At 37.4% G+C, this 19,469-nt stretch overlaps 1 protein-coding gene across 2 annotated transcripts in view; it reads left to right on the top strand.

Moving 5' to 3' along the window:
* The window catches only part of LOC145786650 (uncharacterized), a 49,969-nt gene that overhangs the window by 15,352 nt on the left and 15,148 nt on the right, over positions 1 to 19,469 (top strand). The window contains exons 8-33 of one of the 2 annotated variants that reach the window (XM_082598358.1): positions 75 to 247; positions 848 to 983; positions 1,359 to 1,608; positions 1,960 to 2,114; positions 2,770 to 2,954; positions 3,446 to 3,599; positions 3,852 to 4,068; positions 4,718 to 4,872; positions 5,123 to 5,295; positions 5,890 to 6,025; positions 6,398 to 6,647; positions 6,987 to 7,141; positions 7,795 to 7,979; positions 8,500 to 8,653; positions 8,906 to 9,122; positions 9,661 to 9,815; positions 10,056 to 10,228; positions 10,695 to 10,833; positions 11,063 to 11,247; positions 11,736 to 11,904; positions 12,703 to 12,906; positions 13,259 to 13,357; positions 17,405 to 17,566; positions 18,274 to 18,404; positions 18,710 to 18,943; positions 19,113 to 19,278. In XM_082598358.1, the coding sequence (XP_082454484.1) occupies positions 75 to 247; positions 848 to 983; positions 1,359 to 1,608; positions 1,960 to 2,114; positions 2,770 to 2,954; positions 3,446 to 3,599; positions 3,852 to 4,068; positions 4,718 to 4,872; positions 5,123 to 5,295; positions 5,890 to 6,025; positions 6,398 to 6,647; positions 6,987 to 7,141; positions 7,795 to 7,979; positions 8,500 to 8,653; positions 8,906 to 9,122; positions 9,661 to 9,815; positions 10,056 to 10,228; positions 10,695 to 10,833; positions 11,063 to 11,247; positions 11,736 to 11,904; positions 12,703 to 12,906; positions 13,259 to 13,357; positions 17,405 to 17,566; positions 18,274 to 18,404; positions 18,710 to 18,943; positions 19,113 to 19,278 (4,512 nt within the window). The remainder of the gene's footprint in view (positions 1 to 74; positions 248 to 847; positions 984 to 1,358; positions 1,609 to 1,959; positions 2,115 to 2,769; positions 2,955 to 3,445; positions 3,600 to 3,851; positions 4,069 to 4,717; positions 4,873 to 5,122; positions 5,296 to 5,889; positions 6,026 to 6,397; positions 6,648 to 6,986; positions 7,142 to 7,794; positions 7,980 to 8,499; positions 8,654 to 8,905; positions 9,123 to 9,660; positions 9,816 to 10,055; positions 10,229 to 10,694; positions 10,834 to 11,062; positions 11,248 to 11,735; positions 11,905 to 12,702; positions 12,907 to 13,258; positions 13,358 to 17,404; positions 17,567 to 18,273; positions 18,405 to 18,709; positions 18,944 to 19,112; positions 19,279 to 19,469) is intronic. The other variant, XM_082598349.1, reaches the window with a different exon arrangement.

The following is a 19,469-nucleotide window of genomic DNA, read 5'->3' as shown; positions in this document are numbered from 1 at the left end:
TTCTCATAATAAAAGTATATCATGGAAAAAATGCAAGTCTTCATTATCTCAAGGAACCAATGTCCTTCATTTAGGAAATGGGAGAGAAACTGGCAACACTGAGGACGGATGGTGAAGGATTGCAAGCCAAAAGCGAAACGTTAACGGAAATCGAATCTCCCAACGCAAAACAGCTGAAAGATAAATTTGATGAGTTTTTTGACGTTTGGTCCGTGGCTCATCAACTCCATGAAGACTACCTGAAGAGGTATGTGGAGGACATCTGAGAGAATTTTGTATAATTTGAAATCGGAAAACTTTGATCGTGTTTGCTTTGTTTTTCCCAGGTAAATGATGCTGGATGATATTAATATTAAACCAATATTGGTTAACAATGTTAAACCCGGTGGCAATTCACAATCAATTTTTCATAGTGATGTAGATATTTGGCCATGCCAAAGCTCCACAATTGGCTTGCACAATACACATATGCAGTAGATGAACACTGAACAGCAGTATATTAGCCGAAACGTTTGCACAATCACAAGTTCAATTTCTGAAACTTGGCTTCTATTATTTTCATCTTAACATGAACTTTGGATAATGTGTTGAATGATTTTACACATCTCCTTTCCAAGTTTGTGGTTTTTCTTTTACCTGTTTGTACGTTTGCAGCAACATTGCTCTGTCGAATGTTAGACAGGTAGCTGTTAATCTGATCCAGCTGTTTGAAGAAGTCAGTCGTATCTAATCGACGAAACGTCGGAATGAATCCAGACCATTACACCTTGCGATACTTTAACTTAATATACACCTAAGGGACGTGGCATGTCTTTACTTTAAGCGTTGGGTTATGTTTACTTTCTAGAATGAAAGGGTTGAGAGAAGCTGTTGAAAAGCTGAATGCTCTAGAAGAGATTGTGACTCACAACGAAAGCATCCTTTCAAGATATCCTTCAGCTGACGCATTGGATTTCCTTCAGAAACATCAAGAAGATGTTTCGGTAATATTGTCAACTGTTCAAATATCAACCATAAACTTTTTGAGATATGTATGATTTCGGTTTTCTATTTGAATAAGTGTGCTCATTGTGGCTGCTTTGACCAGAAAAATAATCTAGCGTTTATTTTTCTTAGATTTATAACTGCTATAAAACTGCTATAAAACTATTATGGCGCTTTTATTCGTTTTTTTGCAACTTTTTTTGTCCATTTCGGGAACGTAGTTTTGTTTTAACATAACTTTAGGAGAGAAGTAATTCAGCATAAATTTACAGGAGGAGTAATTTAGCATAACTTTAGAAGGGGAGTAATTTAGCATAACTTTAGAAGGGAGGAGTTGCTTTAAGTTTTTAAATGTTATTGGTATGTTGCTATAGAAACTAGCCAAGGAAATTCCTATTGGTGATCAAGTTGCCGCTGATGCTAAGAAAGAAGTGGAGGATTTGATGGAAGTCGGAGACAAGATCCGGATGTTGGAATCTTTGGATGAGGAATCAAAAAAATCGGTTGAGATCTCGCTGTGCAAAGAAATACTTGATTCTCTGGAGGAGAGTTGGAAGAAGGCAAAAGAAGAAATCGCCAGACAATTGGAGTCATTGCAAATTTCAATCGATCAAGCTAAAGCGGGTACGTTGTAACAATCTTCCAAAGGATTTTTATATGCGCTTAACTTTCCCACTGATAAAGTTAGACCAAAAAGGATTTTCCTTTGCAATCTAATTTTAATACTAACAAAATTCTTTTCCGAAAAACTAATTTATTTCAAACTGTCATGTATCCATAGATCCTTGCTAATTTTATTTTTATGATTGTTATTCTTTATAAAACTGAGTTACTAGACCTTTTTTTAATCGTATCCTTTATTTATATCCGGCTCTCACCACTTGCAGTGCAGCCGATTACTGAAATTGATTTGAGGAGACACCAGCTTCCACTTTGCTGGTTATTTTATGATTTCGTGCTATTTATTTTCTCCAGAAGCGCAATGCAAAGATGCTGTGGCTACGTTATTGGCTGATATTGGCAAATTTCGGGCGAAAATGAGGAAATTAGCGAGTGAGCTGGAAGAACGAGCCGATGCGACGGATCTTACAGATGAAGCTGCTATATCTGAGGCTATTGAGCAACAGCAGGTGAGACGATACGTGATTTCTACGTTAAATAAACTGAAACTTTGCGAAAGTGATTTTTGATTTGGATAAGAATTAACAAAAAAATGATTGGGTGTGAATAGTCAGATCGTCTGATTTAGACCCGAAAGGACGTCGGTTCGATGCCCAACGAGGGCATACGACTGCGTCTGGAAACGACACTTTATGACATACTGGAAGGGGGACATGAAGGTTGGCTTTCTCCCTTCCCGTCCACTTACCCTAATCTTCAATCTCTGAGCTTAGCCCGGACCAGTCAAAAAAAGAGAAAGCAAAAGCGGTGGTTTATTGGTTAGTGCGTCCGCCTCTGAATCGATAGGCATGAGTTCGATTTCCTGTTGGGTCATACCAAAAGACTTTTTAAAAATGGTACTGAATCTAATTTCTGCTTGGCACTAAGCAATGGAATGGATTCGGATAGAAATGTACTCAATTGCGCCTCTATACGGCTGCATTTATAACTGTCTGCTTTGTAAAGCGCTGAGGAACAACGCATTCTGCGTTGGATACAGCGCTATATAAACACAAGCATTATTATTATTATTAAAAGCAAAACTTATTAAGAAACCGCATTTTCGGACGCTTTGTTTTTTTTAACTTACTCCCACATCATCTTACATTGCAACGTCTCTTCAAGGACACTATGGATCATCTTGGAAGAGCAATGAAAGAGGAATACGATGATCTTCAGTGCCGATGTGAAACCCTGCTGAAGAGTGAAGATATTCTTTCTTCATTGTTACCCACACTCGATTCTGACATCGTTGAATTGTCTGAGGAATGGAAGGAACTGAACAGCTGTGCAGCCACATACATGGCCAAGTTAGTTAGTAGTATGAGCTAAAAACATTACTAGCACGTCAACAACTACAGACATACACATGATAAAATGTTTAGATCTCACGATTATAATTTGTCTTCTGTAGGTCATCCATTGTCTATGCTGTACGCATGACAACATCTAGAAAATTTATCAAAAACTAGCTACGTTTAAAATATAGCGACGGTTTGTTATTTCTGATCTCTTGAACCAAAACAAATTTATAAACTTTCCTTAATCCTTGACAAGTTTGACAAAAAACATTTGTAATAACTTTTCAGTGTTGTTCAAAGTCAATACAGTCAGACAGGCCACACTTTTGACATGATGTTCAATTCATGGTCTGTATGTTCAAAACTGGTTGATGATTATATTGATGAATGCAAATACACAAAGCTACTTTGACTGAGCTTCAGATAAAGAGCTAGCGGTTCTGTAACTAATACCCAACAACCAATCGATGAGAATTATTTGCACGTTATTTTATTTTAAGGCTTCTATCAGCGCAAAAATTCATCAAGTGCTACAATGTGGCTGAAGCTAAACTCAAACTGTACCAAGCTGAAATCCAGAAACTAAACGCAGTAGCAGCTTCATTAGCTGACTGTAGCCCGGCTGAGATCAATCAAGCAAAAGATGCTTTGCAGGTGAGTTTAGGAAAATTATTTGCTCAACATCTTCTTTTATTTGTTCCTGAAGATAAATCTTTTGTACCATTTCTAACTGTGGATGTGATTACTTTTACGTGAATAAAAAGAGTTTAGTAGTACAATGATGTAATATGACGCTCTCTGACGCTTTTTAAACGTAAGATTTACGTTACATCGCACTGCTCACTCTACAATATCGGAATTTCAGAAGATATTTGTGTAGATTCAAGTAACTTGTTGAATTTTTAGAGCTTGAAGGATCAAATTGATGAGGATGAAGTTAAGATCACTGATGTTGAGGAAGCGCTGGAGGAGTGCCGTTGTCTTCCTGATGCAGCCTCTGACAAAGATATCCCCTTTTTTGTCGAAAAGTCAAAAAATCTCAAAGACGATTGGGAAAAGATGAAGAATGCAATACACCAGATGCAACACGCGTTAGCAGACGAATTAGAGTTGTCTGAAAAACGTAAGTGCTCAAAATGAAAATCGAATTTAATCAGAAATGAAAACTAGCATTTTTACCAGTAATTTTCTTCTAGATTTTAGTGCACAAAAACTGCTTGATTCGAGTAGTCGTTATTGTTCAATGAGATTTATTTTGCTCCCGATTTTTGCCCTGGCATGTCGTAGTCCAAGTGTTCTTTACTGTACTTATTAGCAATATTTTTGTTTCTCCAACGAAAGCAGAGTTAAAAACTATTCAACTATATAACATACATTTAAATCAAATATAGTTATTACTATTTTGCCTTTTTGCTTAGCATTGAGCACTTTTTGTAGTATTAATAGTTTTCATTGTTTTAACATACATTTAGGTAGATAAAACTAGTACAGTAGGCTATAGCGCATTAGATTGAAAAAAACATCACTTATTGCTCAATCGCCAATATAACGATGCATTACGAATAATATTTTAACGCACGGTTTATTAGTTTGTGTGAACGTAATTGCTGAAGGAAACGCAGCCGAGATAAGTAACTAACTACTCTAGCCTACCTTTGTTGGTTTCATAAATCTCTCACAATGAGAACCATGTCTTACCCTGAAGATTGGAAGCAGAATATGGGATCACATACTTTTACAGTGACTCTTATCCTGTAGTTTTAATTTTTCAGGAGACTTGATGAATCAGAAGTGTGAAGATTGTCTCACTGAGTTGAAGTCATTGTTGAAGAATCTGGTTGAGTCGAAAGAGATCATCCAAACAGGACTTTACGCTCCTCTTTCTTTAGATGTTGAAAGCATTGAAGCTGCTTTGGAACAAGAAGAGGTACTCCCATTTAGAATTTGGCATGACACTGAATGTGCTTTTTATAAGATATCTTAAAGGCTTTTTCCTGTACTTTGTAAATCATTTGATGAGACATTTGTTTTAGTGTACTTTTTGTGTTTGCCATCTTTCAAAAACAAATTTTGTTTGTCTGTGATTTTTGTAAATGGTTTTCATTCTCATGATAAAAGTATATCATGGAAAAAATGCAAGTCTTCATTATCTCAAGGAACCAATGTCCCTCATTTAGGAAATGGGAGAGAAACTGGCAACACTGAGGACGGATGGTGAAGGATTGCAAGCCAAAAGCGAAACGTTAACGGAAATCGAATCTCCCAACGCAAAACAGCTGAAAGATAAATTTGATGAGTTTTTTGACGTTTGGTCCGTGGCTCATCAACTCCATGAAGACTACTTGAAGAGGTATGTGGAGCACATCTGTGAGAATTTCGTATAATTTGAAATCAGAAAACTTTGATCGTGTTTGCTTTGTTTTTCCCAGGTAAATGATGCTGGATGATATTAATATTAAACCAATATTGGTTAACAATGTTTAAACCCGGTGGCAATTCACAATCAATTTTTCATAGTGATGTAGATATTTGGCCATGCCAAAGCTCCACAATTGGCTTGCACATATGCAGTAGATGAACACTGAACAGCAGTATATTAGCCGAAACGTTTGCACAATCACAAGTTCAATTTCTGAAACTTGGCTTCTATTATTTTCATCTTAACATGAACTTTGGATAATGTGTTGAATGATTTTACACATCTCCTTTCCAAGTTTGGGGTTTTTCTTTTACCTGTTTGTACGTTTGCAGCAACATGGCTCTGTCGAATGTTAGACAGGTAGCTGTTAATCTGATCCAGCTGTTTGAAGAAGTCAGTTGTATCTAATCGACGAAACGTCGGAATGAATCCAGACCATTACACCTTGCGATACTTTAACTTAATATACACCAAAGGGACGTGCCATGTCTTTACTTTAAGCGTTGGGTTATGTTTACTTTCTAGAATGAAAGGGTTGAGAGAAGCTGTTGAAAACCTGAATGCTCTAGAAGAGATTGTGACTCACAATGAAAGCATCCTTTCAAGATATCCTTCAGCTGACGCATTGGATTTCCTTCAGAAACATCAAGAAGATGTTTCGGTAATATTGTCAACTGTTCAAATATCAACCATAAACTTTTTGAGATATGTATGATTTCGGTTTTCTATTTGAATAAGTGCGCTCATTGTGGCTGCTTTGACCAGAAAGATAATGTAGCTCTTAGTTTTTCTTAGATTTGTAACTGCTATAAAACTCACCCTATTATGGCGCTTTTATTCGTTTTTTTTGCAACTTCTTTTGTCCATTTCTGGAACGTAGTTTTGTTTTAACATAACTTTAGGAGAGAAGTAATTCAGCATAAATTTACAGGAGGAGTAATTTAGCATAACTTTAGAAGGGGAGTAATTTAGCATAACTTTAGAAGGGAGGAGTTGCTTTAAGTTTTTAAATGTTATTGGTATGTTGCTATAGAAACTAGCCAAGGAAATTCCTATTGGTGATCAAGTTGCCGCTGATGCTAAGAAAGAAGTGGAGGATTTGATGGAAGTCGGAGACAAGATCCGGATGTTGGAATCTTTGGATGAGGAATCAAAAAAATCGGTTGAGATCTCGCTGTGCAAAGAAAGACTTGATTCTCTGGAGGAGAGTTGGAAGAAGGCGAAAGAAGAAATCGCCAGACAAATGGAGTCATTGCAAAGTTCAATCGATCAAGCTAAAGCAGGTACGTTGTAACAATCTTCCAAAGCATTTTTATATGCGCTTAACTTTCCCACTGATAAATTAGTCAAAAACTGATTTTCTATTGCAATCTATTTTTATTACTAACAAAATTCTTTTCCGAAAAACAAACTGCCATGTATCCATAGATCCTTGCTAATTTGATTATTATGATTGTTATTCTTTATAAAACTGAGTTACTAGACCTTTTATTAACCATATCCTTTATTTATATCCGGCTCTCACCACTTGCAGTGCAGCCGATAACTGAAATTGATTTGAGAAGACACCAGCTTCCACTTTGCTGGTTATTTTATGATTTCGTGCTGTTTATCTTCTCCAGAAGCACAATGCAAAGATGCTGTGGTTACGTTATTGGCTGATATTGGCAAATTTCGGGCGAAAATGAGGAAATTAGCGAGTGAGCTGGAAGAACGAGCCGATGCGACGGATCTTACAGATGAAGCTGCTATATCTGAGGCTATTGAGCAACAGCAGGTGAGACGATACGTGGTTTCTACGTTAAATAAACTGAAATTTTGCGAAAGTGATGCTTGATTTGGATAAAAATTAACAAAAAAGTGGTAGGGTGTGAGTAGTCAGATCGTCTGATTTAGACCCGAAAGGACGTCGGTTCGATACCCAACGAGGGCACACGACTGCGTCTGGAAACGACACTTTATGACATACTGGAAAGGGGACATGAAGGTTGTCTTTCTCCCTTCCCGTCCACTTACCCTAATCTTCAATCTCTGAGCTTAGCCCGGACCAGTCAAAAAAAGAGAAAGCAAAAGCGGTGGTTTATTGGTTAGTGCGTCCGCCTCTGAATCGATAGCATGGGTTCGATTCCCTGTCGGGTCATACCAAAGACTTTTTAATAATGGTACTGAATTTAATTCCTGCTTGGCACTGAGCAATGGAATGGATTCTGGTAATAATGTACTCAATTGCGCCTCTATACGGCTGCATTGACACTGTCTGTTTTGTAAAGCGCTGAGGAACAACGCATTCTGCGTTGGATACAGCGCTGTATAAAAACAAACATTATTGTTATGATTAAAAGCAAAACTGATTAAGAAACCGCATTTTCGGACGCTTTGTTTTTTTTTAACTTACTCCCACATCATCTTACATTGCAACGTTTCTTCAAGGACACTATGAATCATCTTGGAGGAGCTATGAAAGAGGAATACGATGATCTTCAGTGTCGATGTGAAACCCTGCTGAAGAGTGAGGATGTTCTTCCTTCATTGTTACCCACACTCGATTCTGACATCGTTGAATTGTCTGAGGAATGGAAGGAACTGAACAGCTGTGCAGCCACATACATGGCCAAGTTAGTTAGCAGTATGAGCTAAACAACATCACTAGCATGTCAAAAACTACAAATAGACACATGATAAAATGTTTAGATCTCACGTTTATAACTTATCTTCTGTAGGTCATCCATTGTCTATGCTGTACACATGACAACATCTAGAAAATTTATCAAAAACTAGCTACATCGTTTAAAATATAGCGACAGTTTGTTATTTCTGATCTCTTGAACCAAAACAAATTTACCAACTTTTCTTAAATTTTGACAAGTTTTTATTTGCAATGGGCGATTCATATGATGAAAAATCATTTGTCGCAACTTTTAAGTGTTCTTCAAAGTCAATACAGTCAGACAGGCTACGCCCTCGACATGATGTTCAATTCATGGTCTGTATACACAAAACTGCTTGATGATGATATTGATGAATACAAATACGCAAAGCTACTCTGACTGAGCTTCCGATAAAGAGCTAGTGGTTCTGCAACAAATACCCAATAACCAATCGTTGAGAATTATTTGCACGTTATTTTATTTTAAGGCTTCTATCGGCGCAAAAATTCATCAAGTGCTACAATGTGGCTGAAGCTAAACTCAAACTGTACCAAGCTGAAATCCAGAAACTAAACGCAGTAGCAGCTTCATTAGCTGACTGTAGCCCGGCTGAGATCAATCAAGCAAAAGATGCTTTGCAGGTGAGTTTGGGAAAATTATTTGCTCAACATCTTCTTTTATTAGCTCCCGAAGATAAATCTTTTGTAACATTTCTATGTGCGGATGTGATTACTTTTACGTGAATATAAACAGTTTAGTAGTACAATGATGTAATATGACGCTCTCTGACGCTTTTTAAACGTAAGATTTACGTTACATCGCACTGCTCACTCTACAATATCGGAATTTCAGAAGATATTTGTGTAGATTCAAGTAACTTGTTGAATGTTTAGAGCTTGAAGGATCAAATTGATGAGGATGAAGTTATGATCACTGATGTTGAGGAAGCGCTGGAGGAGTGCCGTTGTCTTCCAGATGCGGCTTCTGACAAAGACATTCCCTTTTTTGTCAAAAAGTCAGAAAATCTCAAAGACGATTGGAAAAAAATGAAGAATGCAATACACCAGATGCAGCACGCGTTAGCAGACGAATTAGAGTTGTCTGAAAAGCGTAAGTGTTCAAAATGAAAATCGAGTTTTATCGGAAATAAAAACTAGCACTTTTACCAGCAATTTTCTTCTAGATTTCAGTGCACAACGACTGCTTGAGTCGAGTAGTCGTTATTGTCCAATAAGATTTATCTCACTCCCGATTGTTGCCCTGGCATGTCGTACAAGTGTACTTTACTGTACTTATTAGTAATGTTTTTGTTTCTCCAACGAAAGCAGAGTTAGAAACTACTCAACTATATAGGCTAAAGGTAGATAAAACTAGCACAGTACAGCGCATTAGATTGAGAAAATCATCATTTATGACATCATAACGATGCATTGCGAATAATGATTTTAACGCACAGTTTATCAGTTTGTGTGAACGCAGTTACTGAAGGAAATGCAGCCGAGGATAAGTAACTAACTACTCTAGCCTACCTTTGTTAGTTTTATAAATTTCTCACAATGAGAACCATGTCTTACCCAGAAGCTTGGAAGCAGAATATGGGATCACATACTCTTACAATGACTCTTATCCTGTAGTTTTACTTTTTCAGGAGACTTAATGAATCAGAAGTGTGAAGATTTTCTCACTGAGTTGGAGGCATTGTTGAAGGATCTGGTTGAGTCGAAAGAGATCATCCAAACAGGACTTTGCGCTCCTCTTCCTTTAGATGTTGAAAGCATTGAAGCTGCTTTGGAACAAGAAGAGGTACTCCCGTTTAGAATTTGGCATGACACTGAATGTGGTTTTTATAAGATATTTTAAAGGCTTTTTCATGTACTTTATCAATCCTTTGATGAGACATTTGTTTTAGTGTACTTTTTGTGTTTGCCATCTTCCGAAAACAAAATTGTGATTTTGTAAATGGTTTTCGTTCTGATGATAAAAGTATATCATGGAGAAAATGCAAGTCTTCATTATCTCAAGGAACCAATTTCCTTCCTTTAGGAAATGGGAGAAAGACTGGCAACACTTAGGACGGATGGTGAAGGATTGCAAGCCAAAAGCGAAACGTTAACGGAAATCGAATCTCCGAACGCAAAACAGCTGAAAGATAAATTTGATGAGTTTTTTGATGTTTGGTCCGTGGCTCATCAACTCCATGAAGACTACCTGAAGAGGTATGTGGAGGACATCTGAGAGAATTTTGTATAATTTGAAATCAAAAAGCTTTGAACGTGTTTGCTTTGTTTTTTTTTTCCCAGGTAATTGATGCTGGATGATATTAATATTAAACTAATATTGGTTAAGCAATATTTAAACCCGGTGGAAATCCCCAATCAAATTTTCATAGTGATGTAGCTATTTGGCCATGCGAAAGCTGCACAGTTGACTTGCACATATGCTGTGTAGAGGAACAACAGTATATTAGCCGAAACATTTGCAAAATCACACATTCAATTTCTGTAACTTGGCCTCTATTCTTTTTATCTTAACATGAACTTCAAATACCTGTCATTCTTCTACCTGTAAAGTTTAGTGATGACGTCGCTTTACGCAATCCTTGTCCTGCGTCACCCTTCTTTTACGTCATTTTTTATGTCACTTTTCTAATCAACTGTCAATATTTATGTACACTGTGTACAGACTCAACAGCGCATCTCGAGCGGCTAGTGCTGTGCGTGTCGCTGATGACGTGATAAGTTCATATGCAAGACGACTGCCTGTGGCACGGTCGATGCCAGGAGATTTGAAGAGCTTGCAAGACCAGAGACAGAAGCTACAGGTAGTTTAAAGCACATCTCTTCATTAGAATTAAACAGTCGATTACATTCTAGCTAGAACATTTTGATTCTTCCCTTTCTGTGTTACTTTCCTGTGCGATGGTTTGGTAACAAGAGTTGCCAGACTTAACATCGCATTTCAGTCAAAGTAAATAATGTTTTTTTAACGAAAATATTTAATTTCTGAGTTTCTGTGATTGCATTTTTTATCACCGAGCACGTTATATTCAGGAGCTTGCCGATGAAGCCCCCTCTGATGATGAAAAGTTTGCCTCAGTGACGCATGACTGCCAGGAACTGCAAACCATTGATGATTCATTGAAGGAAGCTTACGGTGAACCTGACAGCAACTTCACTGCTTTGGCAGATGAACTCAACAAGCAGTGGAATTCCGTGAAAGACGAAATTAATAAAAGGTGGCATTTTTGCTGCGTTTTGTTGCTTCTATGTTTATTTTTTGATGAGAAAGAAAACGTTCTCCCCAGACAGCAAATCAACCGTTTTTTAAGTCGTTTGCAGACGTTGAATCTATGTAAAAAACGGTTGATTTTTTGTCTGGGTCTTGTAAAAATTCACTATGTACGTATACATTGTTCCCAATGTAAAAGGTAAAGCTCCGACGTAATGTAATTCCAATATGAATGTGTTGTTCCGATATTACCATTCAAGAAATCTAAATGAAAGTGACAAATGAAGGATGAATTTAAAAAAGTCGGACTAAAGGAGGAAGATGCAAGGGACAGGGTGAAATGGAGAAAAGGGATTAAAACAATTGCTGCGCGGAAACAATCGGCCACCCCCACTAGTGGGGAACAAACCGACGATGGATTATGATGATGATGATTCATCTTATTTGTTATCTTTTTTCCACACTGACACATTGTGTTTTGATATTCACGGCCAGATTGTCGATCTCTTGCGTTGGTGAGGAGAAACTTTCCCAGCTTGAAGATGCAGCGGACCAGCAACATTCGACGTTGAGAGATGCAGAGGAAGTGATCAACGAACAAGACATGAACGACCTCTCACAACGAGACGCCAGTGAGCTGCAGCGTTTGATCGATGAAGCCAAGGTAACTTTTTGCCTATATTTAATTTGAAAAAACTTGAAAACTTGCTAGTCAGAGTTTTTCTTTATTTCTCGTTTTGATTTTTTTCTCGCAGAAACTTAATGGCAACTAAGTAGAATGGCTTATTGCATAACTTGTGGTAATTTATGTGCAAGACAGCAATCGGACTATCACTCACAAGTAGGCTTTTGCTGGCAATTCAGAACCCTTATTACACTCTGCTTGACAATTGATATGATACCTTTTGTAGTTTAAGTTTTATGACTGACCACTTGTCATTTGCACTTGACTCGGGAACTGTGTTCCAAAAACTCGTGATAAACCGCTGCTACCACAGCGAGACTGCAGTATTAGGCTGAAAAAGAACGTTTAATCTGCATTGTGAAATAATTATGTCTAAGACTTGGTCATTGCCTATGGCGGCCGTGCGAATGCGACGGTGTTTGTGGTAGTTTCTCAACTTTAAAGTGTCATCTGTTTTAAACATTTTCTCACAGAAATTTTTGGCAGAGTCCATTAGGTTATGTTGTGTTCGATTGTGATGGAAATTAGTCTATAGCAACGTTGGTACATCAGTATAACAAATACCGTTCATTAGTGAAATACCATAATAATAATAATATGGTATTTGGCGGTGGTTCAAGGCAAACGAAGAATGGGCGAAAACAAATGAACTATTTGACATTTTTAAGCTAATAACCGGACTGAAAAACATGTCGGACTAAAGATAAAACAAAAGGGAAGGAGTTCATGAAAAGAGGTCACAGTTAATTTCATAATGTTCATTATACGTTGATACAGGAGCTGCAACAAAATCTTGAAGCCAACTCATCGGAGGTAGACCAAATGCGTGAGTTAGTGGATGAATTTGATTCCCTGGCGCGGGACTATGATCATCTGCCTAGGTCGTGTCCTCATCCTCTTGAGAACTCTGAGGAGACGGAATCACCATCAGATGCAACTGGAGACAATGTTGACAAAAGAAGAAAGTTCCTTGATGCCAAGGTGACAGATTGATTTTGAAATTAATACCCAACCTCAGAATTGTGTGGCATTCCGCACACTATGACATCAGAGCTGTTTGAAGTATCACATTTGTTACTAACCGACATTTAATTGATGAAATGTGTTTGACTTCTGGAGAAGATAAAAGGGGTTAGAACTTCACCCATGACATTTTTTTTAATACAATTTTTTGTACAGACATACGTCTCAAGTAAGATTTTACAGAAACGAGTCCAAGAAATGCGTAAAAGTTTGCTCTTTCAATTTTCACTTAGTTCTTCATGTCCTACTCTTTTTATTCACCGATTTGTCTTCTGTTTTCTTTGCATGACTTTTTTATACCTCATTTCAGGTGAACGACGTGACTCAGCATATTGGCAAAGTCAGGGATCTAATTGCAGACAAAATCTCCCAGCTCGAGGCTGCTCTTCAAGCTGTTGCAGTTGAAGAGGTAAGTAGGCTTATCGTTTTATTTCTTGGTTTTACAAAACGGTTTAAAACTTACTTTCACACCTTACGCAATTATTTCCACTCAAGTAGACACCACTCAAAAACGCGTTTGTAATTTTTGCGTCGTATTAAGGTCGCTTTGCATCGAAATGAAATGACATATTTTGAAATGTTGGGCACACTTTGTTGTTTGTGAAGAGCATTATTTTATGCAGTAATCATCATTGCGAAACACAGGCATGACTACTTTATTTTTTGTTATTGTGTTGAAATGGAAGTGCGCCGCGAATTTGTACCTATTTGCGCATTAAACTGTGCAACACAACCGAACGTGAAAGGCTTTTTTTATGTTTTTGTTGTGTTTGGTGCAGGTTGTTGTCCAAATATTTTGTTGAACCTCACTAACACGACCACTTCAGTAACCAAATGAAACGGTCGCTTTAACGAGGTTTATCTGTATTTTCGCGTTGTGCACCGGTGAATGTGTTGCTGCTTGATTGGCCGAAACATGATGATGTTTTTACTTTAATTTAACATATTTTCAACGTTGAATTTATCTAAACTGCACTTTTTTATTAATTTTTCTGTTCCATGCTTGCATATAATTGGTTTAGAAGGCAATGGCACTTGAATTGCCCATCCAGTAAATAAGTCCATTTTTACATTGATTCTACGTCTGCTGACGTTGAATCAATGTAAAAATAGACTTATTTACTGGATGGGCGTTTTCCAATATCATCTATCTATTGAGTTCTTCTCTTCTGCCATCGAATGGCAAAGAAATCTTTCAGCATGGACCTTATGATTTTGTAGTCCTTTTGAGGTGAGTGATTTTTAATTTTATACTGATTAATATTGTCATGTGAAGTAATTTTTAGTTTGCATACCACATATTTCATCTCAAATTAAACTTTGGCATTATGGAAAGTACGAATTCACTTTCTCTTAAAGAAGTTTTTTCAGTTTTTAAAATTTTGAACAGTTTTTATTCTCATATTCTAATTTTTTTTCAATGATTCATTAAAAACAGTTTTCCCTTTACACATATTTTGGCAAAAACTGGATTATTTCACATAGTTTTGCATGTTTTAGCTGCACTTTGAATTAAAATATCTAATGTGCACAGTAAGTCACTCTCTCTCTAAAATTAACATCCTACTAGGATTACCACTTATCCCTCTAGTGTTATATTTACATCTACTTTAGTTATTTTAGATTTCCTGTTTAAGGTTAATGTGTATAATTTTGATTACTGGAACAACTAAATCCACACACATATCCTATACTGCCAGTCTTTGTTCTTGTGGTTCGATTTTATTGATTGTCAAAATTATTCTTGATTTGCTTGCGTAGTCTAGAAAAAAAGATTATGCCCAAACCCTTCTTATTCCTCAAAGTACAAAAAAAACTCAAATTCTATAAACGTGTTTTTGTGACTTTGAGTACTTCAGTAAAGATTGTGGAGCTTCTTTACAATAAAACGTTGAATACATTTTAATGGTTTCAGGAAATAGCATTACCTCAATAGATGGGATTAAGGCTCATGAACTCGGCCCATATGTTGTCATTGCACCTGAACCCGCTACTGTTAATTTCTTGTGCTTTTAAAACTTTCTACTACTTATTATTGTTGCGGTGGGATGGCGCAGCGGATAAGGCGTTGGCTTTCCAATTATGCAAACCTGGTTCGACTCCCGGCTTACGCTGGTTGTTGACAAACACCGCTCACCTCTACCCAGGGTGTAATAAATTGGGTGGGCGTAGTTGCTGAAGGAAAGGCGGCCGAGAGAAAGGAACTGGCCACCCTACTCTCGTTAGTGCCGAAGGCTTAGTACAATGAGAACCTTATCTTCTCATCCCCCAAAGCTTGAATCAAGTATGGGACCCACCTTTACCTTTTTACTACTTATTATTATCAAATTCACTTCATTTTCTTGTTGATTTGTTTTCACCTGCTACGGATAATAATTTCTGTTTGCTTGACTGCATGGCCGTTTAATTTCTTTACTAAATCCACCACCTTGCTTAAAAATTGTTTTACTTTGTGTTTAATCACTTTCATGAATGTTTTGTGTTGTTGGCTTACTTATGCACAGTTGAGGCAATTGTGCAAAGATCTATCTTTGATGAGTTAATGAGAAGTTAACATAACTGGGATGCGTGCCAGGTACCACTATCGCTACCTTTCTGCTAGAAAATGAATTCTTTTTTACATTGATTCAACGTCTGCGGACGTTGAATCAATGAGCCAAGAGTTATTTCAAGCGGAACAAACCGAAGCTAGCTTGTCAACTTCTGCTTTTCTGACCAGGACTCTTGGTTTACATCCGGGATTTTTCACAAACGTTGAGGTAGCCTACTCTTGAACTTTTATATCAAAGACGGCAATGTGGGTTATCGTTTTTTTTTCTTGGAAAAAAATTGAATCTGGCTAATTAATGTTACCCAATTACGCTGGATAGAAAACTAGCTGGCTCTTTGGAAGTTAAATATCTAAACATTAGCGTCGAACAATACCCGCTCTTTTTTACACAAGCGACAAACGTTGGTGCCCGAAGTGAGCATTTTATGTATTCATTGAGTTCAATGTGATCGCAACTGAAGTGGCCAAGTGTTGCACTGCCTCAGCATGGAAATGCAGCACATCAACCATTTTTACATGGATTCAACGTCTGCAGACGTTGGGTTGAAACTAAACGACTGGGTTGCAGCAATCTGTTAGTGTGACCATGGCTACCTAATGATACGGCCTGATTTGTCACATTTTGCAGAAATTTTCAGATTTTGCTAACTTTGGGCGAACGTTTAAATGAATTTTTCTACAAATTATACTTTTACGCTTTTTTTACTGTTTTCCTCAGGTGACACAAGAGGTTTTAACATCATCAGATGTTGAAATACAAAGACAATTTGATTTCGAAGATTTTAGCCGGACTGTTAATTTTTCAATAACAGTCTGATTCAGCGTTTTTCAACCCACTTTTCTCATTTGCTTCTGCTTCCCAAAGGCAACAAAAGGCTTTTATAGCATTAAGAGACAGCAAAAAGTAAAAACATCTCAGAGAATGTCATTCAAACACTAGCAGCAGCTGTAATCAAAATCTGCAAAATGTGACAATCAGTCCGCATCTCCAGATGGCCATGGTGTGACCTTAACAACGTGGTTGGTTTCGTTTTATCATCAACGCTTTAATTGCAACGTTAAAGCTGTAATCTGTATTTGGCTGTTAATTGTTGTTTTGCACGTTCATCAACCATTGTGCCATACTGTGACTAATGTGCCATCGCTTAACGTAATTCTGAATTCAAGCATCGCGCACAATTTAACGAGTGTGTAATAAAGAATTTCAGCGCTACAAACATGAGTTATGAAGGCAAATAACTATCGAAGGTGGTGACTGGTGGGTGGTGGTGGTACCGAAACCATTTAGGAGAGTGTAATTAAGGACAAAATTGCATGCATACTTTTATTTATGGGCGTGTACTCTGTACTGCCTACTTGCCAGGAATGTGACTTTTTAAATGCAGTGTAATGTTTAAATGAAAGAAACTTTGTAAAGTGTTGTTTTAAATCACATCACGATATATTTTTCTGTTTTGCGAAATTCCCCAGTTCTTTAAATACGATGCAAGCAGCAAGTCTTAAAGGTATAATTTTTAAGGAAAAGTTAAAATTCCGCTTTTGAAAATGAATCGACTAAATCACCACAATGCTGAAATAACTGGTTGGTATAGGACATGTATGTGGCTGACTAGATTACATCGAATGGTGTAAAGTAGTTAGTTATTCTGCTTGATATTCATCCGAGCCCCATAGAGTTCTGTGAACTGAAAATCACATATTTTGTAAAGAGTGAGTAGCTGAGTTCATGATCACGAAAAGTCATATCAACCGACGGTTCAAATTTGAAAAAAAATGGGTTGGTAGCTACAGAAAAATAAAATTGTATTTTATTGCATAAACTATCTTAACTTAGTTCACAGTAGGTGCTGATACATTTGGGTGCACTTAAAAAATAATGTTTAACTTGATTAATCGCCTTTTTAGGACGAAATCATTCCAACAACTTCTCAGAAGAGAAGTTTGGCTGATATTAAATTCGAGACGTACTTGAAAAAGCACGCCAGCGCCCATGCCTTGCACGAAGCTGGAATTGTATCTGATGACATGGCAGACAAACTTCAAAAAGGAATACTGCACGAAAGCGATGTGAGATTCAAGATATGACTTTATCCTGGGGAAAGGATGTCATTTTAGCATGGTTTCAACGTCGTTCGATGTTAAAACAATGTAAAAATGGCAGCTTTTGCTCCCTATAATGGTGTTTTATTTTGGATATCAAGTGCTTGTTTTTCAGGTTATTTATTCAAATTGCTTATATTTAAGGGTCTTCTGTTCTGGACTTCGTGCATTGACAACGTTTCGCACGTGAAATAGATTCGCTTCTTCCGAAAGTTTCCTTTCTTGAAGCGCGTTGGTTTTTATTGCGAAACGTTACAAATACGACAGTTTTATAGCTAGGAGGCCAAAGGCTACACTTTCTTGCATGCTGCACTTTCATAAGAACAATAAGAACATATTACAAACACTGTTGTTGCACCTTTTCACTTGAGAGTGTAAGCTTTGCTGACTAATTGTACGTCAGTGTAGATGTTCCTCACGGGTTTATCACAATTTAAATTATGGTATACAGTAATTCATGTTTTACCTAATTTTGTTCTCACACGCTGTTAGAGTAGAAAAAGTTATATTTTTTACGCCCAGTCCTGCTTTTTTTTGGCAACTGCCAGAAGCTTTAAACAAACTGCACTTGTTGTAAAGTACAGGTACCAACTAAGGGTTCAACCAACGGTTCAAAAGCTAAACAACAAATTTATCTTCGGTGAATATTGTTGCATGTCTTCACAACATTTCAGGTTGAAATGGAGCTGAAGACATATCTGAAAGGCACTGAGCCAATCTCCGGGATAATCTTAACCGAAGCCGGAAACAAGAAAATTTCAATCAACACAGCTGTTAAGCTTGGTCTCATTAAAAGCGGCACCGGGTAAAGATACGTTGTTGTTAAGTTTGCATGAATTAACTCATAACATCTTGGGATTAATGATGTTTTTACAGTTTCTTTGCCGGTTTGAGCGAATGGCTGCTAGCCTATTTAACTTCATGTTAACTTGAAAACTGTCGTGAATACGGAAATTAAAAATCGGCTGAAATTCCACGGGTTAACAATTATTGATACACTTTTCCGTTTAACATTAACCCACGGCGAACTAGAGAATATTCTCGAGTTCGCCGTGCATTAACCACAGACCAACACCAATCCTGATCGGTGTCCGCCATCTTTGATTTCAGGCTTGTTCTCCTCGAAGCCCAGGCTGGCACCGGGAACATGATCGATCCGATTACCGCAGAACACATGAGCGTTGCCGAGGCTGTCGAGAGAGGTGTGATTGACTCCAAATACAGTGATGTGTTGTCCAGAGCTGAGCGCGCTGTGACTGGTTACGATGACCCAGTTACCAGAAATATTTTATCTCTCTATGAATGCATGAACAAAGGATTCATAGTTGAGGGTCATGGAATAAGGTAGGTTAAAGGGAGAAATTCCCATCACTTCAGGTTAAAAATAAATTCAAAAAAATAAATTCAGAAATTCAGGTTAAAAGAAACCAACATACTTTTAATTGTTTTTTTGTCGCTCTATATTCAGTTCAGTAAAAAAAAAATTCAAATCCTAGTCATATTTTAATTTCAGGTTGTTGGAAGCCCAAATAGCGACTGGGGGTCTAATCGATCCCCGCGTATTCCACCGTGTTCCCATATCTGTTGCCTACAATCGTGGCCTGTTCGATGAACGAATCAATAAGATCTTGGAGGACCCATCGGATGATACGAAGGGGTTTTTCGACCCCAACACAGAGGTGAGTAAAACATTGGTTTTAAGGTTTTAGTTCAAGAACTTTCTAATACAATTTGGGTAGAGGTTGTTTTTTCAACCACTAACGTCTGTTTATGATCGAAAAAATGCATGTTAGGGTAACAAACACAGTGTTGTGTTGAAAGGGTAGAGTTTTATCAAGCTGAAGCAAACGACTTATTAAAGCTATTTGAG

The sequence above is a fragment of the Aplidium turbinatum genome, chromosome 2 (assembly GCF_918807975.1).
Source record: "Aplidium turbinatum chromosome 2, kaAplTurb1.1, whole genome shotgun sequence".
Taxonomy (NCBI): Eukaryota; Metazoa; Chordata; class Ascidiacea; order Aplousobranchia; family Polyclinidae; genus Aplidium; species Aplidium turbinatum.
Note: the sequence above shows the minus strand (reverse complement) of the source record. Positions and strands in the feature narration are given on the sequence as shown.